At 41.4% G+C, this 21,191-nt stretch overlaps 1 protein-coding gene across 1 annotated transcript; it reads right to left on the minus strand.

Annotated features, from left to right (window-relative positions):
* Positions 1-610: 610 nt before the first annotated feature.
* Positions 611-20,416, minus strand: LOC135533151 (myosin heavy chain, fast skeletal muscle-like). The gene is made up of 40 exons (XM_064960561.1): positions 20,370-20,416; positions 20,033-20,260; positions 19,530-19,676; positions 19,165-19,321; positions 18,873-18,900; positions 18,494-18,608; positions 18,279-18,371; positions 18,029-18,089; positions 17,801-17,899; positions 17,362-17,465; positions 16,803-16,941; positions 16,406-16,524; positions 16,088-16,237; positions 15,823-15,993; positions 15,310-15,613; positions 14,922-14,986; positions 14,744-14,831; positions 14,510-14,627; positions 14,199-14,322; positions 13,671-13,807; positions 12,701-12,956; positions 12,280-12,522; positions 11,753-11,929; positions 11,511-11,656; positions 10,953-11,043; positions 10,199-10,588; positions 9,951-10,077; positions 8,324-8,442; positions 7,084-7,280; positions 6,764-6,947; positions 6,473-6,638; positions 6,033-6,157; positions 5,570-5,878; positions 5,159-5,362; positions 4,882-5,007; positions 4,584-4,754; positions 1,551-1,655; positions 1,359-1,454; positions 1,111-1,242; positions 611-743 (listed from the first exon to the last, which is right to left on the minus strand). Exons 2-40 carry the CDS (start codon positions 20,246-20,248, stop codon positions 723-725), a joined length of 5,820 nt encoding a protein of 1,939 aa, XP_064816633.1. The 5' UTR covers positions 20,249-20,260; positions 20,370-20,416; the 3' UTR covers positions 611-722.
* Between the last annotated feature and the right edge of the window lie 775 nt (positions 20,417-21,191).

The following is a 21,191-nucleotide window of genomic DNA, read 5'->3' on the forward strand; positions in this document are numbered from 1 at the left end:
CCCCTTCGATTGCTACCACAGTTATGTTAACCCACAATATCCAAACTGTTCCCCTTCACTGTTCCCCTTCGATTGCTACCACAGTTATGTTTCCCCACAATACCACAGTTATGTTTCCCCACAATATCCAAACGGTTCCCCTTCAATTGCTACCACAGTTATGTTAACCCACAATATCCAAACTGTTCCCCTTTGATTGCTACCACAGTTATGTTTCCCCACAATATCCAAACTGTTCCCCTTCAATTGCTACCACAGTTATGCATGTTCTCCCCATAGTTTTTATTTATTTTAGAAGCATTTACATTTGGGCCAGTCCATATAAGTCCATACAAGTCCATATAAGCCAATTTCTGCAAGTGTAAATGGTTAAAACTATCATTTTGATGTTGTGAATGGTCAGTCCTTACATCCATAGCTCAGTCTGTGAATTTGAATGTTTACATTTCTCCAGCCTCATCCCTTAGCTGTTTACCAAAAAAAGTGACTGCTTTGTTGTGGTACCACTTTGTTGTTGTTGGAATTCCAGATTGCTCCTTTAATTAAAGTACAATATTTTATGGTATAAAAAGCTGTTTGCTGAGTAATAAGTCCACAGTCACAAAGGAAGTGTATGTAGATCCACATGTTTTTAATCAATGCTCAACATTTCACCATGAAAATCATATTTTATGCATCACAGGAAAATGGTAAGACTTTGATCTTCAATACTTTGGTCTTGTTTATTCAGCAACTTCTTTTCCCTGTAAGAAGAAAGAAATAATATAATGGATCAGTAATAATAATGAACATGATAAATATATGGATAGAATATAATGGATCAGTAATAATTATTAACATGATAAATATATTATGAACACTTAAAGAATACTGTATAATGGAACAAGCATTTTAAGACTCAGTCCTCAGCTTGGATTTTCAACTTTTAAGTACCAGCTTAGTTTGAAATAATATATTTTTTGCCCTGCTTAACATGTGATTCTTAGAGATATTCAATACAGTTGAGTGTAAATGGTCTGTATTGACCTCTGAGAAGACTGAATCATAGGTGGTGTTGATGTGGTCAAATCTGAACATGAGTCAGGTACAGGTTTAGAAGCAGTTCTGTACCTTTCCAGAGTCACGGGTCTTGGCTCTGAGCTTGTTGACCTGAGTCTCAGCAATGTCAGCACGCTCCTCAGCCTCCTCCAGCTCATGCTGAACCTTCCTGAACTTAGACATGTGCTGGTTTGCTGCTTCCTCCTGGGTGAGGAAAGGAGGGGAGAGCAGAACATCAGCATTCATTATATATTTTTTCTAAAGATAAATATGTTTTCCATTGTATGCTTTCAGAGTATTTGACTAAGTCAGTGACTCACCGCTTCCTCAGCGTGCCTCTTGTAGGCCTTCACTTTCATCTGCAGCTTATCTACCAGGTCCTGAAGTCTGTTAACGTTCTTCTTATCCTCCTCAGTCTGTGGGAAAAGAGCAAAGAATCAATGTCAGTATAGTTTTATACGCAAACCTCTCCTAGTGTCAGTCAAGTGCGTGAAGAATGCACTTTCTCTTACCTGGTAAGTGAGCTCCTTGACTCTGCGCTCATACTTGCGGACTCCCTTTACTGCGTCTACACCTCTTCTCTGCTCGGCCTCCACCTCAGTCTCGAGCTCACGCACCTTTGTGGAAGAAATAAATGTAGGCATTTGTTTGAGCTGGTGAAATCAGATGTAACGAATCTTTGTAACACAGGTAATATTCTACCTAATCAACGAGTTCTGTTCCTTTTCACAATTTTTATTGAAGCCGTCTGTTATTATAACAACTTTTAATTGTCAAGGTCAGTGGTTCCCAAGGTGTAATTTACACTTCAAATGTTATGAATATTGATACCAACAGCAGGGTAAACTAACATGGAACCGTGGATAATGTGTGCTATACAATGTCATAATATTAATCCACAATTGATGTTCTTAACCCTTAGATGCACAACATGAGCCTGGGAGTATCTCTACCTGCACATGACCATCTGATCAGTTATCACTCCAGTGTTAATCTGATAAATTGTAATTATTCGCCCACCTTCTCATGCATTTTGCACACAATGTATATAGACTCTTTTTTTCCTACTGTATTATTGACTTGTTTATTGTTTACTCCATGTGTAACTCTGTGTTGTTGTCTGTTCACACGGCTATGCTTTATCCCTGGCCAGGTCACAGTTGTAAATGAGAACTTGTTCTCAACTAGCCTACCTGGTTTAAATAAAGGCGAAATAAAAAATAAATAAAAATAAACGGTGATATTGGTATCCACAGTACTCAATCACAGATCCTTTTTTCCCAAGTCAATTCATCTTGTATTTGTAATATATTGTATATTACTATTTATACATTGTGGCATGTATTTAGCAGTGTATAGTTTAGTAACCGTATGGCCTCGAGAGGCCGACAGTGGCCTGATAGAACAATGTTTCTACCATGAGGAGCTCGTGCCATGGCATTTATTAAGAGACGTTTGCCAAGTGAGTCAACAGCGAGACAGAAGCACCGACATAACATTTATGTCATAAATTCATTTGGCAGGTAAGTGGGAAAGCACCATATTAAAGACAGTAATGTTTTCGGAGTATGTACAAATGTTTGTTAAGATGTTACGTTGTATTTTCACGTTTTTATGAACTTGTGAAAGTCCGCTAGCCTACAAGCTAATTTAGGCTTCTCGCTGGTAGCCGCACATAGCAACGCTAGCTTCCCTCGCAACAGCCCTTTTGCAGCAGAGTGAATGAGAAGCTAGCGATCTGGAGAGAGAGAAATTAAACAATGTAACTGGATGAAGCCTAACAAATGATTACAATGAGATGAATTTGATTCATGTACCGTAAATTATATTGTGTGTTGATATTTATTGAGAATTGTTATTTATTATTATTATTATGAATGAAATGGCAGTTTAGAAGAAGTCTGCCAAGACACCTGTACAAGCCTGAACGAAGCAACTAGATAAATACATTTGTATATCTTTATTTTAAGGTCTTGGCTACAATTCTTCTCAACTCCACTAAAGTGAGTTGCAAAAATCACTGTAGCTGGAGACCCATATCTCCCTCACTAACTGCCAAAGCAGCTCACAGATCACTGCACCTGTACATAGCACATCTGTAAACAGCCCATCCAATGTCCTCATCCGCAAACTGTTATTTTTATTTTTTATTTTTTGCTCCTTTGCACACCATTATCTCTACGTGCACATTCATCTTTTGCACATCTATCACTCCAGTGTTTAATTGCTAAATTGTAATTATTTCACCACTATGGCCTTTTTATTGCCTACCTTCCTTATCTTGCCTTATTTTCACACACTGTATATAGACTTTTTCTCTATTGTGTTATTGACTGTATGTTTGTTTATTCCATGTGTAACTCTGTGTTGTTTGTGTCGCATTGCTTTGCTTTATCTTGGATGGCTCGCAGTTGTAGATGAGAACTTGTTCTCAAGCCTACCTGGTTAAATAAAAGTTAAGTTAAAAAAAAATGTTTTTTAAAGTGTAACATATTCCCCAAAATTTATATTTTGAAGATAAATGCATCCTGAATTAAGCTTTTAAAACTGCTACATTTTCTCTCCGCCACATGGCAAAATGTGTAGAATTTCAAGAAATTAGTTCTAAAATAACCAAATGCCATTTCTGTCCAAAGGCAAAATGAATAGAATAGCTGAACATTTGTTTAAAACTGCAAATGTTGTTTCTGATGCCAAAAGGTGACTTTAAAATGTTATTTCCCAGGGGCCGAGACATGATTAGTCCAGCCATGCACTGCAGAAATCGTAGCAAATCCAAAAGATGAGGACTTGAAGACAATCCCATTGCGACCTTAGCTAGCTAAGCTCATGCACAGAAACATTGGGTTTAACGGTTGTGCTGAACTGCACATGCAGTCAAAAGCACTCCTTCAGTAGAAAGTTGTTTTTGATGAAAATTAAAACGTGTTGGTTTGTTACTTTCACTAGGTTGTAATAATGACAGTTTCAGCTACTTAAAGATGCACTCCAGTATCTTAATACATTTACTAGAGTCTAGGTCTTGCCTTTAGATTTCAAGAAAATTAACAAAGAAGGATGAATTTTTCACTTCTCCCATAGACATCTCAAACCCTGGTCTGGTCTGAATCGCAAGCGTTCCCGGAAGTCTTGCAATGTTGCACCTCTGGGTTTAGAAACACTGTGGTAAAACTACCTGGATGCTATTTTTACTACACTCTAAAGTGGGAATTGTATTCTGATATTATGAGGGGGTCACTAATTAATTTTCTATCACAAAAAGGGTCCCGTTTCAAAAAGTTTAGGAACCCTTGATCGAGGTGGTTTTGGGTGGCAGGTATCCTAGCAGTTAAATGTTGCTGGTTCAAATACCTGAGCCTTCAATGTAAAAAATGTGTTGATGTCCAAGGCACTTAACCCTAATTTTCACCTATCTGGTGTATATGACAATAAAAAACATTTTAATTAATTTAGAGAAAGAGTCTCCTGAGTAATTTTATATGATCAAATACATGTCCAGCAATCAGTCCTTCAATACACCCTAATCCACCCTGCTGATAACTCACCCTGGACTCCAGTTTCTGGAGCTGCTTCTTGCCTCCCTTCATGGCCAGATTCTCAGCCTCATCCAGGCGGTGCTGCAGGTCCTTGACTGTGACCTCCAGGTTCTTCTTCATCCTCTCCAGGTGAGAACTGGTGTCCTGCTCCTTCTTCAGCTCCTCAGCCATCATGGCCGCCTGGAATGGTAGTTTGTTTAATTTATGCACAAATCATAACATCCCTCTGACATCTTTATTGTGGTTAACCAGCCCAGCTACCATTTCCCTTGAGGACAAATCAAATTGATGTCATCCAAGTACTCACGTCAGTGATGGCCTTCTTGGCCTTCTCCTCTGCATTCCTGGCCTCCTGGACGATGTCGTCCACCTCTCCCTGCACCTGCACCAGGTCAGTCTCCAGCTTCTTCTTGGTGTTCAGAAGGCTGGTGTTCTGAAGGAGGAAACAAGATGATTTGTTTGACTCTCAAGAGAACTGACAAGTCACAAATTCTGAAAATGTGAAAGTAAGGACTGTCGAATTCCAGGTGTGTTTAAATAGTATGCTTGGTTGAGTTTCATTGGAAATGGCATTTGACCAATACCTGGGAGTGCAGCAGTCCAACACGCTCGCTGGCGTCTACCAGCTCAGTCTCAGCCACTTTGCGGCCTCTCTCTGTCTGCTCCAGAGCAACTCTCAGCTCCTCGATTTCAGCCACCATCAGGCCGTTTCTGCGCTCCACCATGGCTGCCTGCTCCTTCATGTCCTCTGCAGCGCGGACGGCATCATCAAGGTGCAATTGGGCATCCTGGGGTTCACAATGACATACGTTCATTGGGACTTGTGGAAGTAGGGCTGATAGAAATGTTCATTGTGAAGAATTTACTCAATATCCCTAACGTTCTACAGTACATAGTTCAATCTATTCAATTCCTCTGTTCTATTATCTTCTAGATTCACAAACAAATCCCTCTCCATGTTCATGTATTTGAACCTGATGTCCCAGTCCCTTTACCTTGAGCTGTCCCTGGACATTCCTCAGCTGTTTCTGGGCCTCAGAGGCCATCCTGTTGGAGTGGCTCAGCTGGATCTCCATCTCGTTCAGGTCCCCCTCCATCTTCTTCTTCACCCTCAGGGCATCATTCCTGCTCCTGACCTCAGAGTCCAGGGTGCTCTGCATGGAGTCAACCACCCTCTGGCTGTTCCTCTTGATCTGCTCCATCTCCTCATCCTTCTCTGCGATCTTCCTGTCCACCTCACCCTTGATCTGGTTCAGCTCCAGCTGCACACGCAGAATCTTAGATTCCTCGTGCTCCAGTGTTCCCTGGACAAAAAGAAGCAGTCAGGCCAATTGTGTTCAATATATGTAGGAATTAAATATATATGACTACAATAAACACCAATACAGGGATCATGGACTGTAGCTGGCGTTGGCTAGTATAACACTGCTTTTCCCAACAAACAGCTGTAGTTTGTACCTCAGCCTCCTCCAGGGCGGTCTGGATCTCAGACTTCTCTGTCTCTACAGTCTTCTTGGCCTTCTCCAGCTCATGGATGCTCTTGCCAGTCTCTCCGATCTGCTCAGTCAGGTCAGATATCTCCTCTGCGCACAGACATACAGGAGCAGTTTAGACTTGGGGGATTTTAAGTGGATATGTCAATGTACTGAAGTTGACATTTAATCATAATAACCATTCATTCATTAACAGCACTTCATATGGTCTTGCAAATCTAATTGCCCTCCACATCCTTTGAGGTTTCAAAGGAATAGTGATCACAGGTTAAAAAAATATATATATTTTGAACTGTACATGAAAACTCTGAAATGGTGTAATAGTAGTTTTGATGTTTGCAGTTCCCTCCATTTTCAAAACACTAGTCAAACATGAACCAAATAGAACTGCTGTCAAATGCTCACGTTGCAGGTTCTTGTTCTCTCTCTTCAGAGTCTCCAGATGATCCAGAGCCTCCTCGTAGGAATTCTTCATCTTGAAGAGTTCAGTGCTCATAGAGCGAGCCTCCTTCTGAGCTCCTTCCAGCTCAGCCTGGCCCTCCTCGTACTTCTGCTTCCACTCTGCCAGAACCTAGGGGAATCAATGGGATTTTCATTAGAAGTCATTGATGAAGAGTTTTGAATCAGAAATACGCTCCAAGTAATCGTAGAGCAGACAGAAAATATCACCCTAGGGTGAGGTTTCTTTGTTTTCACCTTGTCAAAGTTCCTCTGCTTCTTGTCGAGGTTGGCGGCCAATGCGTTGGCTCTCTCAACATCAATCATGAGGTCCTCCACCTCTCCCTGCAGCCTCTGCTTGGTCTTTTCCAGGGAGGCGCACTTGGAGTTGGTCGCCTCAATGGTCTCCTCAGCATCCTGAAGACGCTGGGCCAGCTTCTTCCTATTGGACAACAGAGGGAGGTTTTAGGGGCTGAAACAAATGTTACAATACATGTTGATGTAACATTTTCTCAGAGCCCAATCCACCATCACCATCAATACCCTATATTTTAGTTTTACTGATCTGTGGGACTCACTTGGCCTCCTCCAGCTCCTCTGTCCGCTGGATAGCATCAGTTTCATACTTAGTCCTCCACTGAGCCACCTCACTGTTGGCCTTGGACATGCCGCGTTGCAGCTCTGCCTTGGCCTCCTGCTCCTCCTCAAACTGCTCCCTCAGGAGGTCACAGTCATGGCGGGCAGACTGAACACCGTGGGCCAGTGCATTTTTAGCCTGTGAGAGAGAAAGACAAAGAGAGATTGGAGAGATAGTCAAACAAATTATAGTAGAGCTCTCTGAGGGTGGTGTAGTCACCATGTATATGAAGATATGTCTTTCAACCAGGGTTCTCCAACTGGCGTGGCACGATTTTATTTGGCCCCTCAAGTTTTCTGAATAAAATAATATTTTGGCGGGGGGGACCATAAAAGACTGTAAAAACACCAACAAATCTGCTCCGTGATTTTAATTTTGTAAACAGACAGATCTATGTGATCAGAGGCGTCATGCCCACAGGGGGCACAGGGGCACGTGTCCCCTCAGATTTGTCCTGTTGTTGTTTCTCTGTAATACTACTAGTTACCTTGCAATTTTCTGAAGTTGGCTTTAGTCAGCCCAGATACCGTAGGTTCCCAAAATCCCAACCTCATAACTAGCTACCAAGAAGCCATTTCTGGCTATCAATCAAGGTAGAGTGGCTAGCTTGTCTAACTATCTTAGTTTGCATGCCTGCTAGAAAGGCTGATAGACTTAAGAAAAGCAAGCAATAACTAAATGTACTTGAATGAGTCTCAAATTCCTTTCAACCCAGATTTTAGCAGAGATGAAGAGAAGCATATTTAGTTTCTTTAAAAAAAGAACCACCAGTCAGGAAGACACAGACAGCTGAAGAGGTATGCTGAGATATGTTTTTTTTTTTTTACAATTAATTAAGTATAAAGATTACGACGATAGATTGTAGGAAAAGCTGTTTCAATGCAAAAATCTCCAACTTCAGGATAAGGGCCTAACCTGACTGGACCACACCCCCAGCCACCCTCACATCAGATTTTATTTTTGCGTGATCGCATACAAATGTAAGCAAGGTTTGAAATGATTATGTTTTAGTCAAATATTATATCTGTTTGTGCTTCTTGCATTCAATTGGCAGTCTACAAATGATTTGTAATTATGTCCTGACCATCCCCACAAGAAAAAAAATCAGCACGCGGATGAATCTAGTTGATGATCCCTGCACTAAACTCTGGGGTCGGTGGAGTCCATCTTGGGTCCCTTACCTTGACCTCCTCCTCAATCGCCCTCTTCAGCTCCTCCACCTGCTGGGTGAAGGCCTGTTTTCCTCTGGTCAGCTGAGACACCAGGGCTTCCTTCTCCTCCAGCTGGCGGCCAAACTCACCTGTAGGGATAGAGGGACATCTTGTTAATGACGTCTTTGTTTTCTAAGATTGAAAATGTATTTTAATGTATCTTGGGGGCAATGTTGTTCGGTGGTGAATAGTACAATAGAAACTATGTGGACCAGTAGAGACTCCTCAGAAGAGGAAGGGGAGGACCATCCTCCTCAGTGAAATTACATTGACTTCAATACAAAACCAAGGAGGCTCATGGTTCTCACCCCCTTCCAGAGACTTTCACAGTAATAATGACAACGTACTGCAACCTATCATAGCTCTTGCAGCATGAACTGACATGTTGTCCACTCAATCAAAGGACCAGAGAATGAATCTAGTACAGAAAGCATAAGCTACAGTTATCTAGCACTGCAGTGCATAAAATGTGGTGAGTAGTTGACTCAAAGAGAGAGAAAGAACATAGTTTAACAGATTAATTACTTTAAAAATGAAGGAGAAGCAAGAGAGAGAGAGAGATGTATTTTTTTCACTTTTACTTAGCTAGCAAATGCAGCTAACTAGTTTAGTCTACTCAAACACCCGGCTCAAACAGAGAGGGATGCTATGTTAGTTAGCTGTCTGTGGCTATCCAACAATAGAACTCTTCCAAGCCAAGGTAAGCTTTTGGTTTTATTAATTTATTGCCAGCGGGATCCATTGTGTAACTGTAAACTGCTTGCTGACTGTACTGCATTATTGTAGTGAGTTTACTAAAGTGTTAGTTCCAGTAGCTACGTTGACTAGCTATGACGTTAGCTAATATGGTGACGTCGATTTAGGCTGTGTGTAGTGGTTAGTGGTTATGCTATGAAGTTTTGGCTTGGAAAGTTTTTTTTTTTTGTCTGATCACAGACAGCTGATGTGTTTTGCACTGAAGTCCAGAAGGTAAAATGTGAGGCGAGAAGGAGTTATACAACGAGCAAAATGATCATGCTGTTTGTATGTGGCTTCTATGAAAGTGAACTGTGTTTTTCGTGTGATCGGGGTATTATTCATTCCGTTGATTTCTGTTGAAAAACCTTTCTTAAACGGAAGCAAACGGAACAAAATTAGGATAAACATACCTGAATTTGTCCAATAGAAACTCTGATGGACTAATGATTATAACCTAAATCAGCTGGCTGCAGGCAAGAGTCTGCAAGGCAGTATTGAATGAATCACGGTCTCTCATCTCGATTACTCAAATTCTTCTCTCGACCTGTGCATATACGTTGTAAACTGTCATTCATTGGCTAGGTTGTAGCAACCTCATGATGGGTATATGGAACATTTGAGTATCATGTAGTACTCTAAACCTATCGATGTTACATTGAGCTGGATGAATCGAATATGAAAGAGTCATCCAATATGCTGTAATAGAAATAAGGCCAAGCCCCTAAAAAAAATGATCGTCCTCCTTCATCTTAAACATCACCGACCGGCACTAATGTGGACTATGGACATAAATCCCCAACACATTTTATTCTGTTCTACTGAAGGAAAGCATTGGCATATTGTTCATTGTTGATGGTACCATTTTCTGTCAGGAGTCTGGCCCTCTGTCCGCTGATGTCGTTGACCTGGCGTACATTCTCATCATTCTTAGTCTTGAGCTCACTCAGCTGGTCCTCAAGAGTACGGCACATCTTCTCCAGATTGCCCTGTTAGTGAAACATGTACCATCATGACTTTATATATGTGACTCCTGTCAACTTCAGTTCACTTGAATGGTGATGTAGTTGACCCTCCTCAACACTGCTTGATCAAAACATCACTACTCACCTTAGCTTTGGCAACGGCCTCCATGTTGCTAGAGAGGTCATCAATCTCCATCTTGTATTCGCTCTTCTCCTTCTCCAGCTTCTGCTTGACGCGCTGCAGGTTGTCGATCTGCTCCCCGAGCTCAGCCACACTGTCGGCCTGCTTCTTGCGCAGAGCGGCGGCTGTGGCCTCATGCTGCAGGGTGGACTCTTCAAGATCACGACGCAGCTTCTGGAACTCAGCCTCACGCTTCTTGTTCATCTCAATCTGAGCAGCAGTGGCGCCTCCGGCCTCCTCCAGCCTCTCGCTGATCTCCTCAAGTTCCCTGGAGAGATCGGCCCTCTGCTTCTCAACCTTAGCCCTGGCAGCACGCTCAGCCTCAATTTCCTCCTCCAGCTCCTCAATACGGGCCTAGACCAGGGGTAGGAGCAGGGGATGAACACTACAATACAGTTGAAACAATTAAAGAGCTGGATTGAAACAATTGAAACAATTGAACCTCACAGTAATAATAGTATGTATATTTAGCATTAATGTGTTAATATAAAGACAGTTAATATATTCAGAAGAGTGTCCAATGCAGGCTCCAAACTACCATTTTGAAACACCATCTTTACAACAGCAAGAAGCACCACGTTCCAACTTATTCAGCCATCAGAATCTATCGGGAAAAATGTGTGCTACCAGAATAATGTTTTTCAAGTCTGTGCTTTTCTGTTCTGGAGATTGTACCTGGGTGAGTCTGAAGCTTAGATCCCTAGATCCTCTACTGTACCTGGAGTTCCTTGATCTTCTTCTGCAGCTGAGCTCCCAGAGACTGCTCATCCTCAATCTTGCTGAGGAGCTGAGTGGTCTCAAACTCCTTCCTGAGAAACACAAATTCGCCGATTGCAGAGTTAGTTTTGGTTCGATAGTGTAAAGGGAGAGCATTATACCATTCACATTGCTTTTAAAGGAATACTCCAGCATTTTGGCAATGATGGCCTGTATCTACTTCCTCAGAGTCAGATGAACTTGTGGATACCAGTTGTATGTCTCTGCATCCACTATGAAGGAAGTTAGAAGTAGTTTTGCAAGCCAACGCTTACAAGCATGCTAGCAGTTACCATATAATTCCAGTCATTGCGCTAACAGTTAGCAACTTTAAACTGCATTTAGAGACATAAAAATGGTATTCACGAGTTCATCTGGATCTGGGGAAGTAGATAAAGAGCTTCCAAAATCCTGAAGTTTCTCTTTAAGAATCACATGTATATGCTGATTCACAATTACAAGAATTAGCCAAAAACAACCATTATAGCACATAGTACTGTAGTCATTTGTTTGTGTTTACTTCTTGATTTTCTCATCAGCTTGCTGCTTGTCATTCTCCAGGTCCATTATGGACTCCTGGGCCAGTTTCAGATCTCCCTCCAGCTTTCTCTTGGATCTCTCAAGGTCCATACGGAGCTTCTTCTCTTGCTCCAGAGAACCCTCAAGCTAGAAGATAAAAACACATATATTGTTAAAATCTAAACAACTGAAGATAATATCATCTTACATACTATCATGGCCAAAATGTCAAACTCCACTCACGTCGTCCACTTGCTGTTCCAGCTTGGTCTTGGCCTTGGTCAGAGTGTTGACTTTGTCCTCCTCTGCCTGCAGGTCATCCAGTGTCTGCTGGTGTGCCTCTTGGAGGGCTTTCTTCTCCTTGGTCAGCTTGGCAACACTCTCATCCATAGACGCCATCTCCTCTGTCAGGTTTTTAACCTGTAAATGGCCACAACATAATTTTAATTATACATAAGGGGGAGATTTAGATTGTTAAATATTGCATTCATTTAATTTAGATTAGAAATTAATCAACAGCTACTGTACTGTAGATTCAACACTAGATGTCAGTGTTCACCATGCCTATGTTTCGAATGGAAGTCATAAATGAGGGGGAGCAGAACATGCAATGAATGTTGGAAGTACCCCACAACTGAAATTCCACTATTGTGTCTTAATATTTCCTGCACCCACAATACAACTTGAATTCCATTTCTGTTAAGCTATGTTTTGAGTTGAATAATGTTTGGATTATTGTTGGTTAGACTGTCTATGGTAAGATACAAGACCTTGTTTTCAGTGGCGTGCTTCTCCTTCTCCACTTTGGCCAGGGTGAGCTCCAGGTCATCAATGTCCTTCTTCAGCTCAGAGCACTCATCCTCCAGCTTCCTCTTCTTGGCAGTCAACTCAGCATTGATCTCCTCCTCATCCTCCAGCCTCTCTGTCGTCTCTTTGAGTTTGGCCTCCAGCTGGATCTTGCTCTTGATGAGCCCCTCACACCTTTCCTCAGCATCGTTCAGACTCTCTCCTTCCTGGTTTCAGAACAGGAGAAAAAAATAATCAGCCTAACTTTATTTATGAAAATATAGACTTAATTTAGTCAAATTGGTCGGACCAAATCATTAAATATATAAATAATATGGGCAATAACAGTATGTGTGTTTAAATGTTTGTGTAAATGTGCCCTTATGAAGGTCGTTGCTGACTCACAGATGCTACTTGGAGCGCCAGGTCGTTCTTCTCCTGTGTCAGGGCCACCAACTTCTCCTCCATTTGCTTCTTCGTGGACAGAGCCTTGGCCAGGTCTGCTGTCATCTTCTCATAGTTCTCCTTCATGTTGGCCAGCTCCTTCTCAGTCTCAGCGCTCTGCAGCAGGGGCTTGATCTTGAAGTACAACTTCATCCATGGCCATGTTTTGACATTCATGAATGAGCGGATGTTGTACTGGATGGCGAAGATGGAATCTCTGGTCGACAGAAAGGACAGAGTGGCATGTCAGTGACATCCCACTGGGAACAGATGTCAGTTCAACATCTAGTTTTGATTCACATTTGGTTGAGTTGTCAACTGACGTGAATTCAACGTGAAATCAACAAAGTATTTCACCATGTTATTGGTTTTCGGTTAAAAGTTGAGTGAAAAATATGAAATTCCCTAAGTTTGATGATATTTTTGAAATCCACTTTTTTTACAATATTATCACATTACATTTTTTGGTTGATTCACGTTACCATTTTTTTTAACCTATAGGGATGCTTTAAAAAGCGTCTTTCTGGGAGTCAAAGAACAACAAAACCTCTAACCCCTTTTGTTAACAGCTGAGGAATCGGTGTAGGGAAATGTAACCACACTTAAACTCATAGACAGCTATCTAGATGCAACGACTGACAGTCATGCTGAGCTCATGAGGAATTTTATGTTCTTCAAGAATAAATGGATAAATATCACAAATTTAAATGACAATTGAACAGCTGAATCCCAAACTGCAACTATAAAGCTAGAATCCTTAGTTGCCACATCCATTTCTGGACTAAATTAATTAACCCAAAAGCTTTAGTTGACCATAATAAGATGTACTTTCTCATTCTGAACAACTCACAGCATATACAGTATGTAATCATAATGCATTAGATACAGGTGGTTGACAGAAAGCTTTGCCAAGATGTCTACTATTCCTCACCTCCTCTCCATCATCTTGGTGAACTCTCTCCTCATGAGGAACCCACGGCTGAGAGCCTGGACCATGCCGACCAGAGTGGCCAGCTTCTCATCTCTCATCTCCTCCAGGACTCCCAGCAGACCGGCTTTGAAGAACACCTGAGACACAGGTTAACACGGTCAATGGAACCACAGATTGTGACAGAACGGATTGAATGGAAAGAGGGGAACAAAACCACTAGATTGACTTAAACAACATTAATTAACTTTGCAACAGTTAGAAACAAACCATGGGATGGGTTGTTTCCAAGTTGTTAGTTATTGTACAGTTGTAGATTAATAATGTACACAGATACAGATAACTGCAGCCATACCACTCTAACACAATGCACATGATAATGACTTTAGTTTCTCTTCTATACTTGTGATGCATGAATTTGAAGAAAAACACTACAATTTTCCATTAGTTAACTGAAGAAGAAAGAAGAAAATAATGGATATACCAACTGAAGAGATTTAAAATTATCATTGAAGTTGAGTTTTGACTGACCTTGGTGTGTCCAAACTTGTAATCCTCGTGATTCACATCAATGGACCCAAGCAGCTTCTCAGAAGCCTTCTTGTTGTCCATGAACTGGCCCTCAGGGATGACGCTGGCATTCAGTACTTTGTACCTGAATGTGGAGAAACGTGTAACATATGTCAAGTTGAAATATGTTGGTTATATTACTTAAAAGTGAAGACTATTCTGACGCTGGGAAAACCCTTGGAGCAGATCTTTCTGTGATTGTGTATGTGTGTGTGTGTGTGTGTGTGTGTGTGTGTGTGTGTGTGTGTGTCTGTGTATGTGTGCGTATGTACCTCTGTTTGAAGTCAGCATAGATGATTCTGCTGGGGAATCCCTTTCTGCAGATCCTGATACCCTCCAGTACACCATTACACCTGAGCTGGTGGATAACCAGGAAGTTCTCCATCAGACCTGGTAAAACAAACCAAGTCTCTTTTAATACTAATAAACAGGTTATAGATTGGGATCGTTAAGGTTACTGATACTGTAGTGATTAGATGACATATTTAACTCAATATTTCCTGTACCTGGAGTCTTTGACTCATTGGGGATCAGGCAGCGCACAAAGTGAGGATGAGTGCTCCTCAAGTTGGTCATCAGCTTATGTAAGTTCTCCTGTAAGAGGGTTACAAACCATTTTCTCAGACATCATTTATGATAATTGCACCTTTTAAAGGACTGAATATACACATTTCAAAAGCTCACCCTGAACTGGGAGGACACAGTCTGCATGGAACCACCCTTCTTCTTGCCTCCTTTCTTGGTTGTATCTGTTAAAATGGGGGAAAGTTAAAGATAACTAGAAAAGTACATTTCCTAGAGCGGGTGGAATAAATAGAATAATTTAAAAAGTATGTAAGAAGTCTAGAGTGGTCTTGTCTTCAGCAAACACACTAATTATAAACCAGAGAATCTCTGGTTAACTTCATACTTATCTAGAGGCAAATGCTGCCAATCAGATTGTGTAGAAATACACCTATTGGATGAGTAAATTAACCCAGTAATAAACCCTGAGAAATTGTGATATATTCAGACTTTAAAGAAAATTGTAACTAGTGCTTCATTAATTATTTTGACGTGATGCCAGTCTTACCCTCAGGTGGGGCAGCAGGATACAGGGCAGCCAGAATTTTGACTCCTGACTTCCCATACAGCTGACAAACTGAGTCGTTCAGGGGGTCCTTGTTCTTCTCCAGCCACCCAGTGATGTTGTAGTCCACAGTGCCGGCGTAGTGCACCAGGGAGAAGTGGGCCTCTGCCTTGCCTTTGGCAGGCTTGGGCTTCTCAAACGCCTGTGTTTTGCCAAGATGCTGGGAGTACAGCTTGTCCTTGAAGGTAGTGTCTGAAGACTTGGGGAACATGCACTCCTCTTCAAGGATGGAGAAGATGCCCAATGGCTTTACGAAAAGAGATGTATATCAAATTAGTGATATTTACACTTTGGATCACATGAATTCCTTTAGTAAACATGCTATTATATGATTATATTCATTTAGAGACACATAATAGGAAACATATTGAGATCTCAGATTCTGATAATATCTCACACAGTGCTCCATTTCAGCTTTGCTGTTGAGGTCCATTATAATCCTCACAGACATCTTACCTTCTCAATAAGCTCAATGCAGGCAGCCAAGTCCATGCCGAAGTCAATGAAGGCCCAGACGATTCCCTCCTTCTTGTACTCCTCTTGCTCCAGGACAAACATGGTGTGGTTGAAAAACTGTTGCAGTTTCTCATTGGTGAAGTTGATGCACAGCTGCTCCATGCTGTTGTACTATTGAAGGAATTTTAAAATGGATAATTTCATCATACAAGACTGTAATCCATCTCAATCACAACTAATTGTCTTGTTCTGGTCTCATACTCACATCAAAGATCTCAAACCCGGCAATGTCAAGAACACCGATATAGAACTGCCTTGGATTCTTGGTGTCCAACATCTCATTGATACGGATGACCATCCACAAGAACATCCTCTCATAGATGGACTTGGCCAGAGCCATGACTGAGTTATTAACCTGCAATGATAATACCTCAAATGAATACGTGAGATATTGACCATGTCCAGTGATGAGGTGATGATACATTTGGGAAAACAACAACACTATTCAAAAAAATCAATGCACTCGTCCCCAAAATAATTTCTGTGCTCAGGAAATGGTAGATTCTGTGTTTGGCTTCCTTACCTGAGGCACAGTCTGTCCCTTGGTCACATACTCGTTGCCGACCTTCACTCTGGGGTAGCACAGAGCCTTCAACATCTCAGCTGAGTTCAGGCCCAGCAGGTAGCCAATTTTATCAGCCACTGGAGAGAGAGAGAACCAACAAGAACAGACTCAGGGACACAATATCGCATTTTTATGATGTCAAACTGGCAAAATATTTTGGATAACTTCTTTGTGGGTTAGGTTTTGATTCACCCACATCCATCATTTCAAATCATTTGTGGAGGTTTTAATTTGTTCTCCAAAAATTATCTCCTGCCTGACTTTCATGTGGCACTGTCTGTCTTAGGTGTTCTATTTCTATGTTGGGGAATGGGACTAATGCTCTACATATTGTATATCTATGAGTGGGACTCACCCTCTGTGCCGTCTGGCTCGGCCTGCTCCTCACGTTGCTTCTGCTTGAATTTCAAGTTTCCATGATGCACTACAGCTCCTGTCAGCTTGTAGATGCCAATCTTCTCTTCATTAGTGAAGCCCAGGATTGTAATGGCATCCTGGCATTAAAGAGAAGTACAACAGTGATGAACTAGCTTTGGTCAGTCACACTACAGTTCTGTGCTGCTCACTGCAGAACAAATGGGATAGATAGATTTGACTGGCCTCTCTGTTCCACATGATTACGCTTGGAAAACACATTAGTAGGTGGCAGCACAAAAGGAGTTTTCACAGTTCCACAGGGCACATAGTGGCACTCTCTTGTGGATGTCTTACATGTATGTGCCTCAAGGCGAAGTGTGAAGGCATGAAGTGTTCCTTGAGGCACATGCTTAACTAACACAAGGCATTTAGAATCAAACAAAAATATCTGAAAATTCTCAACTGCCACCAAGTTGGAATAGCACAGAGCATTCAGTGTGTATGGTGATCCTACCCATTCCCTATCTAGAGTTTGGTTCACCCTTTGTTTGACTCACATCTGTGGCATCCAGCTCTTCCTTGTCGTCGATGCTGGCCACAGCGATCTGACCCTGGCTACACATGGGGAAGTCGTAGGGGTTGGTGGTGATGAGCGACATTTCTGTGGACAACGGAGAGCAGCTTGTCAGTTAATCTCTTAGAATTCTGCTGTTCTAACTTTACAGTATCTCTCCCTCCTTTACTCAATAGATGGACTCAATAATACATGTAGTATATAATGAATAGCATCAAAAGAGGAGACTGAGACTTGTGGACTAGTGCATCACAGTGCATTACTTTATAGATATTTCCCAAAGACCTGACTCATGTCTAGATGCCTTGTTACCTTGGATGAAATCATTGTAATAGTATTATTAATTTTGACTATGAATATTTTTTAGAAGTTCCACAGATGGGGGTGGGAATCATTTCCCATGAACCTCTACTTTGTCATACCAACTATCTCAGGTTTGTGGCCTGTCATCATCTGGAAGAAGATGTGGTAGCCTCTCTCATCGGGCAGCTGGAAGGACACTCTGGACTTCTCCAGCAGGTCTGAGAGAGGAAGAGAGAGAGAGTATATTATAATATAATATAATATTAGATTATATTTGTCTATATGATCTTCAAAAAAGATCTGTGTGGATTTAGGAAGGCATTGAGAAATAATCAAAACCAACTCACAGGTCTCAATGTCAGCTTTAGCCAGTTTACCACCTTGGAAGTGAATCCTGATGAATTTACCCTGTAGTAGAGCATGGGGGTCAGAAATAGGTCAACAAAATAATCTAACATTTTACTTTGATAGACCCCTGTAAATGTTAGTCTTTAAATGTTACAGTTTGTTGGACATCTATTGATATACCAATAGGGAACTACTGAAATACATTTTTCCAATATAAGTTAACTTCCACAGTATGCCCTTCATACTTACAAAGCGAGACGAGTTGTCGTTCCTCACTGTCTTGGCATTACCGTAAGCCTCCAGCAGAGGGTTAGCTGCAATGATCTGATCCTCAAGAGACCCCTGATTGAGTCAAACACAAGTTGCTCAGAAACTGGTAAAGCACGTTTTTCTCGATTTAACACTTTTTTTGAAACATGATTCAACCAAACCGAAATAAGAAGTCAAACATAAGAACAACCTACCTGCATTTTGCTGGGGTCTACTTCCTTCTTCTTCTCTCCACCAGACACTGCAATGGTGGCGAAGTACTGGATGACACGCTTGGTGTTGACAGTCTTTCCTGCACCGGATTCTCCGCTGGTTTATATGACAGAGAAAGAGGGGTTTTAGTTACATGTTTGAGTGTCAGATTGGCTTTCACTAAGAAATAGCATAGAAAAATACACTGTTAACCTGTGTTCTGACATAAGTCTTTAACAAATAATTCCACTCATCGACTCGTTATTACACATAACCTGATGCTCTAATCCATTCATAATGTCACGTATTTCATCACACCAAGTGACCCAACTTATTACAATAGAAACACTTTCTCAAGTGACATTTTAGTAAACAACTTACGTAATCAGGACGGACTGGTTCTCCTTATCTGGAACCAAAAAACACATTGCTTATCATACTCAAGCAACATTATGGGTACATTATTGTATTCATAGCATCATCATGAATTTCAATTTGGAACATTTTCCATTCAAGGGTAGTGAAATTAGATATTCCCAGCAAACTGTTCGAACCTAGACTAGAAAACAGTAGATACCTCTCTGAAGCATATTTCAACATCCCATCCATCCAACCAACCATCCATCCATCCATCCATCCATCCATCCATTCATCCATCCATCAGAGCTCTTACCAATCAGCATGAACTGAAATGCGTTATCAGAGACGGAGAAGATATGGGGTGGAGCCTCCATCCTCTTCTTCCCTCTGTAGGCGTTGACAACCTCTGCGTCGTACACAGGGAGCCACTTGTAGGGGTTCACCGTGGCGCAGAAGAGCCCAGAATAGGTCTGGATGAAAGCATAAATAATTTAGGAGATTAACAAAATCAGATGGACTTTTACCTGGATTGATGTGATGATGTCGGTGTACTTTGGTAAACTGATGTGGGTCTACTGTATTGATATGTTTTGGTTTCTACCGTTAATTTATGTGTAGTACTGTATGTGTGTATTTATTATCTTCATGTGTGTGTGTTTGTATGTGCAGGCTTCTTACATAGATCATCCATGCTGCATAACGCTCTTTGAGGTTATACAACACAGAGGCTTCATTCAGGTAGGTCATCATGGCCATGTCCTCAATCTTGTCGTACTTAGGGGGGTTCATCTCATAGATGTCTGCCTCTTTGAACACTTTTCCTTCCTGAAACAGTCAGAAATCTAGATTACACACAGATCAAAGTGGACATGACTGAATGATTTTTGCTCATTAAATACAATTACAATCGTTTAAAAAATGCATATCAAAATGTAATCCAACTACTTTGTTTTCAGCCACTGGCATATTCTTGACTAGTCAATAGCAAAAAATCTATGCCATTTTTAAATAGCTGTGTTGATGTGATTGAATGTTATATTCTGGCTACAAAAAAAACAAGAAATCCTTCATAATATTTATTTTGTTAAAGATTTTATATTGAAATGTTTTTGATCATTTTGATGATTTTTCAAGAAATTGAGTAATTACACAAACTTGAATACTTTTCAGATCAGACTTACATCCTTAGTGCCGTCAGGGTTGGTGACTGTCACAGTACACTTCCCGTCGGCCCTGGCAGTGATCAAACCCTTAAGGTACAGCTCCGCCTTGTCTGCCACATAGCAGGCGTTCTTTGAATCAAAGGGTGCGGCTTGTGCCTCCATCCTCTCCTTCTCAGACTTACGAAGGTATATGGCAGCCTTGCCGTAGATTTGCATCTCAGCGTCCGTACTCATGGTGACGGATAACTAGGAAAGAGATAAAACAAGAAACGTGATTGACTCTGTGGTGCTTCCTCCCCAGTCAACAGCGTTAGGTGAGTGGTATCTCACAGAATATTCTCAAACCATGTCTCACCTTATTTCCCCCCTCCTACAGATGAATGTGTACTTCTTAGAGGACCCTGTGAAACGTAAGGTGTTGTGAAAACGCACAAGTCTAAAGCAGTGGAGGCTGCTGAGGGGAGGAGGGCTCATAGTAATGACTGGAGCGTAGCAAATGGAATGGCATCAGACACCTGGAAGCCATGTGTTTGATGTATTTGATACCATTCCACCTTTTCCTCTCCAGTCACTACCACAAGACCCTCCTCCCCAATTAAGGTACCACCAACCTCCTGTGGTCCAAAGCCTCATCATTTAGTCCCCAAAGGGATAGAAAGGGATATTTTTATTAAAATGAATACCACTGAAACCCCAGTTGCATTCTAGACCCCCCCACCCCTCAATTTACAAACAAGTCCATACATGAAAGTTACTGATTTAAAGTAAAACATTTAAAGTAATGTAACGTTGTGTACCAATGCCATTTGATTGCATATTGTCAAATCTTACAAGAGACATGCAGAAGTCAATTCAAACAGTGCAGTTAGCTACTGCCTCAGATGCTGAGTACAACGATCAGACAAATATACAACTCTAAGAAGGTGGAGAAGTCTTACCACAGAGGAAGAAGTTATCTGACTTATGGATGCTGGGGCCTCAGCCTCCTTATATCTGGTTGGAAGTGTCAACCAGGCAAAAGTTAATTATGGACCACTCTGGGAAAGGAAATGAATTGGATGAGAGACCTCTGTGTGTCTGTGTCTCACTAGCACCTCCCACTTCCAGGAACACCACACTCCCATGACATTACTTTTTAATTTGTCTCTGAAGCGAGATTTGATTACTAATATTTATA

This window comes from Oncorhynchus masou, chromosome 5 (genome assembly GCF_036934945.1).
Source record: "Oncorhynchus masou masou isolate Uvic2021 chromosome 5, UVic_Omas_1.1, whole genome shotgun sequence".
Lineage (NCBI taxonomy): Eukaryota > Metazoa > Chordata > Actinopteri > Salmoniformes > Salmonidae > Oncorhynchus > Oncorhynchus masou.